The 7,233-nt window shown below is 69.5% G+C and overlaps 1 protein-coding gene across 1 annotated transcript; it reads right to left on the minus strand.

The window, feature by feature from the left end:
- Positions 1–2,022: 2,022 nt before the first annotated feature.
- On the minus strand, positions 2,023–3,241 carry RHOG (ras homolog family member G). Its single transcript, XM_040056245.2, has one exon. The coding sequence runs from the start codon at positions 3,214–3,216 to the stop codon at positions 2,641–2,643; it is 576 nt and encodes a 191-aa protein (XP_039912179.1). The 5' UTR covers positions 3,217–3,241; the 3' UTR covers positions 2,023–2,640.
- Positions 3,242–7,233: the final 3,992 nt, after the last annotated feature.

Below are 7,233 nucleotides of genomic sequence, written 5' to 3' on the forward strand. Positions count from 1 at the left end.
TGTGGATCGCTGGGGTGCGGGGTGTGGATCGCTGGGGTGTGGATCGCTGGGGTGTGGGGTGTATCACTGGGGTGCAGGATGTGGATCGCTGGGATGTGGATCACTGGGGTGTGGGCTCTGGATCCTGGCTGTTGGGACTGTGATGTGGGACGTGGCCCCTGGGTGGTGGATGAAGCCTGGGAAGGTTCAGTGATGCTGGGAACTGGCCAGGAGCCAGGCTGGAGGCGTGGGACTGAGCCCACCCTGCAGCTGGTGGCCCCACTCCCCACCCAGCCCCGGGGACCACTGGCTTGGCTGCAGATCCTGCAGATCCTAGGGATGCTGCAGGGCCAGGGGCTGGCACAGCCCCAGGGACAGAGCCTGGGGCCAGGAGGGCTGGAGCTGGCACTGCTGGGGCTGGCCAGGGGCAGGGGAGCTGCCAGGGCTTGGTTCCCCCTGTCCAGGGCCGTGGTGGGGCCCTGCCCTCGCTGCAGCCGCCCCGGGAGCAGCTGGGAGGGGAAGAGCCATGAGCTCATCCTGCTGTGCTGGGCCAGGGCAGGGCTTGTGGCATCATGGGGTCCCCTCCCCATCCCGGCACCCACTTCTACACCAAACCCCACTGGGGTGGCACCTCACCAGCCCCACAGCAGGGCCAGGACATGGCCTTGGGGATCCCCACAGTGGGAGCAGGACCAGGACATGGCCATGGGGATCCCCAGAGCAGGACCAGGACATGGCCATGGGGATCCCCACAGCAGCACTAGGACATGGCCATGGAGATCCCCACAGCAGGACCAGGACAAGGCTATGGGGCTCCCCACAGTGGGAACAGCACCAGGATATGGAGATCCCCACAGTGGGACCAGGACATAGCAATGGAGATCCCTACAGCAGAAGCAGGACATGGCCATGGAGATCCCCACAGCAGGACCAGGACATGGCCATGGAGATCCCCACAGCAGGACCAGGACATGGCCATGGGGATCCCCACAGCAGGACCAGGACAAGGCCATGGAGATCCCCACAGCAGGACCAGGACAAGGCCATGGAGATCCCCACAGCAGGACCAGGACATGGCCATGGGGATCCCCACAGCAGGGCCAGGACATGGCCATGGGGATCCCCAGAGCAGCACCAGGACATGGCCATGGGGATCCCCACAGCAGGGCCAGGACATGGCCATGGGGATCCCCCCGGACAGACCAGGACAGGGCTGCTGGACGCCTGTGGTGGGAGCAGGATTTGGTGCAGCCGGGCCCCAGGAGCAGTGCAGCGCCCGGGGGCTGCGTCCCCTGGCCGTGGGCTCCCCGCGTGGGGGTCTGGCGGGCCCAGCCCTTGCAGCGGCCGTGGGAGGGCGGGGGCTGGGCCCTGGCCGGAGCCCCCCGGCCCCGCTGCCCACGCCTGCCCCCGGCTCAGGCTGGAAATGGCAGCAGGGAACAAAGGCGGCTTGTGGCGGGCACCGGGTCTCTGCCCTTCCTGCAGGAAGGCCCCGGGGCCGGACAAGGGGCCCGTGTCCGGCTCTGGCCGCCCTCCAGCACGTGCCGGGGGGGTGGAGAGGGGGTGGCGAGAGCGGCCGGGGATGCCGCCGGTCCCTCGCTGCTGCCGTCGCCAGCCACAGGACACGGGGACCCCCAGGACACCCCAGGCTCTGCCCTCCACCTGCCACTCCAGAGGCAGTACTGGGGCTGTGGTGGCTGGGCGCTGCCCGGGTGGGGATCGTGTGCCAATTCCTGCGATGTCCCCATTCCCACACAGTGCAATGGCCCCATGGCCACCTCCTGCACTGTCCCCGTTCCTGTCCCTTCCAGCGTCCCCAGGCAGGAGCTCAGCTGGGCACAGAGATGGTGGGGTCAGGACTGGCCATGGCAGGGACATCCCAGGCAGCTCCCCTGGGAGAGAGCCCTGGCAGGCACCGCGAGCACCCTGAGCTTGGCCCTGGCCCGGTGAGGGGTCCCAGGAACACCCACGTCCCTCCAGGAAGTGTCCCCATGCCCAGGAAAGAGGGGTGCACGTGGGAGAGCACAGGACACGGCGGGCCTGGGCAGGATTTTATTTAAGGAGAAGCAACTCTGGGGGCAGCTGGTTACAGGCGAGTCCTGCTGCCCTGCGGAGCTCCAGCACCAGCCAGGGCAGGAGCTCTCCATTCTGGCCACACTGGCTCTGCTCTCAGCGGGGCTGGAGGTCCCCGGTGTGGGGCTCACCCCAGACACCCCCCAGGAGCTCCCGGTTCTGCCACCGGGATCCCGGGGCAGGACGGGGCAGCGCCAGCGAGATGCTCCGGGCTGGGCGAGTGCCAGGGCTGGCGCAGAGGGGCTGGGGACCCCCTGTGCCCCAGCGGGTGCAGAGGGCGGAGGCGGCAGGTCCCCGTGGAGGACTGGGGGTGGCAGGTCCCTGCGGGGTGCTCAGGGCTGGAGCGGGGTTGGCCCGTCCCCTTCTCAGGAAGCGTTGCTGTGCCGGGGCCGCAGAGGCGTCGCCGAGAGAGCGCTGACGGCCGGGGCGGGCGCACAGTTAGTGCAAACAAGGTCTGTATTATTAAAGCTGGAGGCTTCGGGCTGGCGGCCCCGGTCCCCCCGAGGCTCGGGGAGGCGCTGGGGCGGGTGGGGGGCAGGAGGGGTGTGGGGGGCGGCGGGGCAGGGGCAGGATCGTCTCTGGGCAGCCCCGTCACAAGAGCACACAGGGCTTCTTGGGCTTGGCCGGGACAGGGTTGAGCACGGCCCTCACGGCCTCGGTGAACACATCCTTGATGCCCTCCTGGTTGAGCGCCGAGCACTCCAGGTACTTGACGGCGTGGATCTGCTTGGAGAGGCTGATGCCCTGCTGGGTGGTGATGGGCGCCTGGTTCTGCTCCTTGAGCCGCTTCATGGTCTCGGGGTTGTTCCTCAGATCCTTCTTGGTGCCGACGAGGAGGATGGGCACGCTGGGGCAGTGGTGGCACACCTCGGGGTACCACTTGTGCTTGACGTTCTCGTAGGAGGGCGGGCTGGCGATGGAGAAGCAGATGATGAAGACGTTGGTCTGGGGGTAGGAAAGCGTCCGCAGGCGGTCGTACTCCTCCTGGCCGGCCGTGTCCCACAGGTTTAAGTTAATAGTCCTGCCGTCCACCGTGTTCTGGGCGCTGTAGTTGTCGAACACGGTGGGGATGTACTCCTTGGGGAAGGCGTTGGTGGTGTAGCAGATGAGCAGGCAGGTCTTGCCCACCGCCCCGTCACCCACCACCACGCACTTGATGCTCTGCATCCCGGCGCTCCTGGTGTCCCCTTCAGCAGCCTGCGGGGAGAGAGGAGGCTCAGGGAGGGGACGCTCCGGGGCTGGGTCAGCGTGGTCCCCCGGCTCGGACGGCCCAGGGCTGCCCGGGGCTCACACCCCCTGGGTTCACCCACCAGCCCAGCACCCAGATGAGCTTCCCAGGAGGCACAACCTCCCGACGGGGATCTGCTGCCGCGACCCAGGGACACGCGAGTGCCACCATGGCCGGTGTGCATGGGGACCACATCGTCCCCAGGGCGCTGCATCCATGGCAGCCAGGCGGCACCTGGTGCCATCCCGTGCCATCCTGTGCCATCCCGTGCCGTGCTGGGCCTCCAGCCCGGAGTGGGACAGGAGGCAGCAGGGCAGGGAGCAGGGGCAAATCCGGGCTGTGGCAGCCCGTCACCGTTTGTCCCAGCCCCATTTGTCCCAGCCCCGATCCTGCCCACACCAGGCAGGGCCAGAGCTGTCCCGGCGGGCAAAGGCCGGGCTGGCGCTGGCCCTGGCCCTGGAGCCGACGTCCGCTCCTGCAGCTGTGTTTATCCCCAGTCCCGGCGCGCGTTTTCCTTCCTCAGGTTCCCTCTGCAATTCCCATCAAAGGCCGCATCCTGCTCCCCTTCCTGCTGCCGGCCGGAGCCGGGTGCTGCCAAGCCCTGCCCAGCCGGGGCGCTGGGGCGGGGAGGTGCCCACCCTGGGGCCGGCAGCCCCTTTCCCACCGGGATCCCGGTGCCCATCCCGTGGGATCGCGCCGGGAGGACGGGATCCCCACTCGTGTGCCAGTGACAGGACAGCGGAGGCGGCGAGGCAGAGAATCCGCCACGTCCCGGAGTCCTGGGCTGGGGGTCCCCGTTCCCCAGAGCCCCCCGAGTCGGCGGGGCTGGGGAAGGGGAAGGGGCCGAGCTCCCAGCCCCAGCCGGTCCCTGCCCGCTGGGATGGGGAAGTCGCTCTTCCTCTTCCCTCCCTGACACGCGGCTTCCTGCGGCCGAGGCTGTGCCGTGACCCCCGCCCTGCCCGGCCCTGCCCTGCCCTGCCCTGCACAGGCACAGGCACAGGCACAAGCACAGGCACAGGCACGGGCACAGGCACGGGGGGCTGCAGGGTCGCCCCGCAGCGCTGTGCCTCAGCTTCCCCACCGCAGCGCTGCTTCCACGCACCCCTGCAGCGTGCGCGGGGAGCAGCGGGGCCAGCAGGGCACGGCCCCCCATCCCCGCCCCGCAGGGAGCCCTGGCAGGGTCCCGGGGGCCGCGCACACGGCCCCGGCCTTTGGCCTCCAGTTGGGGAGCAAACACGGCCCGGAGGTTTCCTCACACCGGGGCAAGCGCAGGCAGCGGGACCAGGGGGGCTGCAGGGACCACAGGGGCACGGGAGAGGGGACAGACGGGTGGAAACGGGAGCAGGGGACAGGAGGAGAGTGATGGGGATGGGACCAGGATCAAGACAGTGGGATCAGGATCAAGGAGAGCAGGACAGCGGGAGAAGGAACTGATCGGGAGGAGCTGGAGCAAGACAGGGGGAAGGAAGTGGATCAGAGCATTGGGAGGAGCAGGGCAGGGAGAGGGAGCAGGGCAGTGGGAGGAACAGGGTCAGGGTCATGGGACCAGGACCAGGACTGTGGGAGACTGAGGCTCCTCCATGGCTGCACAGGGCCACCCTCGGGCACCTGCACCTTGCACAGGGGCTGCAGCCCACATCTCCTGTGCCCCTTCTGTCCTGCAGCCACCCATCCCTTCACCCAGGGCTCCCTGGGCTGGGGGTACGCCAGGGCAGCCCCCAGAGTGGGACGCAGCTGGCCCTGGCACCCCAAGGCCCCGTTTGGCCCAACTGACTCGGTCTGGACCCCAAGCAGCCCTGAGCACCAGCCTGGCCCTGCGCCCATCCCACAGTGGGACATGGCACACCCTGCTCCTGCCGAGCCCAAACCCTGCACCCCCAGACTGACGGTGGGCACCTCGGGATGAGCTGCAGCTGGCAGGAACCACCCCCATCCCATCCCATCCCATCCCATCCCATCCCATCCCATCCCATCCCATCCCATCCCATCCCATCCCATCCCATCCCATCCCAGAGGAAACACTCGTGCCCATGAAAGCATCACCACCGGGATATGGAGAGGAGGAGGAGGAGGAGGAGGAGGAGGTAGAGGCAATAGAGGCCTGGGGTCCCCTCTGCAGCACCCCTGGGGGTGTGGAGCCCCAGAGTGCCCCCAGGTTTGTCACCAGCACTCGGCACGCGGTGTCCCTGGAGGGGCCACGGCAGGACCCGAGGGCTCCCGCCAGCCCTGGCACTGCCAGCGCCGGGTACGAGGTGCCCGTGGCACCGCGTGGGGACCTGCAGGCACGGCCCACGCTCACAGGGCAAAGGTCTCACCCAGGAGGGAGCTCTGTGTGGGGCAGAGCCCCCGCGGCGGCTCCAGGCGTGTCTGGGTGCCGAGGAGGGGGATGTGGGTGCCAGGGAGGGGGTGTGGGTGCCGAGGAGGGGGGTGTAGGCGCCGGGGGTCACAACCAAGGTTTGCAGCCACAGCCACCACATCACGGTCCCGAGCGGTCCCCAGAGCCCCGGCCAAGCCCCCGACTCTCACTCGTGTTCCCAGGGAGGATGAAGAGGGACCGGTGCCCCGCCTGCTGACCCGCCGGGTCCCTGTGTCCCCCGGCAGGGGACAGGAGGGCTCCGTGCCAAAGGAGCCCCATTCCCGGGCAGAGCCAGCGGCTGCCCCGTGCCATCCCCGCGGTGCCAGGCGGGGGCTGGAGCTCACGCGTGTCCCTGCTGCCCTGGGGACCAGCGTGGGCCGGTCCGGGCACACCGGGCGGGTGCCTCTGCCCTGGTGTGTCCCCACCGCCCGCCCGCCCGCTGCCAGCTCCGCTGCCGGCACAAGGCCAGCTCTGTTCTCCCGGGAAATCCGCGGCACGTTTAACCCCTTCTGGCCGCCGGGATGCGGGGCTCAAAGCGGCCTCGTGGGGCTGGGGGGACAGCCCGGGGGGACGCAGCCCACGGGGGCACCTGTCCCTCCCCGGCCCCGCGGGAGGGGAGGGAAGGGTGGGAGCACGGGGGGCTGCACCGCGCCCACCCCCGGGCCCCGGCCACCCCTCGCTGCGGCGGCACTCGGAGGGTTTGGGGCGCTGGGGAGAGGGGGCGGCAAGGGGGGCTGCGGGTGACTCGCGGAGGTGCCCCCCTCCCACCGCCCCCCCCCCGGCACGGGAAAAGCGACTCATCTCTTCAGCAGAAAAGGGAAGCAAAACCCTGTGCCAGCGCTCCCGGCCGGGGCAGCCCCCGGGGGTTTTCCGCCGGGGAAGTGGAACAGCCGCCCCCGTGAGCTCCCTGTCCCACGGCCCCCAAACCTGACCCCACCTCCCCGAGCCGACCCCGCACCCCCTCCCCGCACGGCAGCCGCCGGCACGCCCCGCTCGGGGCGCCTCACGCCGCACCCTGCGCGCCCCACCCTGCCCCGGCACCCCTCCCCAGGCGCGGGGTCCATCCCGGCCCCAGGGACGTGCCCAGCTCCACCCAGGGCTGGGGGTCACCAGCCACAGCCACCGGGGTCCCTCCTGCTCTCCGGGGGGCCGGCACAGCCTTGTCCCCCCGGCCCCGCCGCCAGCTCAGCAGCAGAAAGAGGAAATTAATAAAAGTACCAAAATCTCTAAATCCCAAGCAGAGACCCCGCGGGGGTCCATGGCCATGGTGGGGACCCAGGGACCCCTCAGCTCTGCCCCAGCCTCTGCCGTGGCAGCTAAAATAACTTCCATGCTGAGTCGGGGGAATCTGATTTCCCTCATTTTCCAGCTGTCGTGACTAATTTCCTCATTTTATTTCCCTCCCGGGCCAGGTCCCGCTCTGCCCCCCGCCACAGCCACTCCCGGCCCTTGGCCTCTGCTCCAGGTGCTGCCAAAGCCCTGCAGCTCCAGGGCTGGAGCTGGATCCAGGGCCCTGGAGGGGATGTGGTGACCCCTGCTAGACCCGGCCACTGCTCCCAGCAACCACAGTGCCGGCGTCTGGGGGATCCTGGGGTGGAGG

The sequence above is a fragment of the Hirundo rustica genome, chromosome 2 (assembly GCF_015227805.2).
Source record: "Hirundo rustica isolate bHirRus1 chromosome 2, bHirRus1.pri.v3, whole genome shotgun sequence".
NCBI classification, from domain to species: Eukaryota; Metazoa; Chordata; class Aves; order Passeriformes; family Hirundinidae; genus Hirundo; species Hirundo rustica.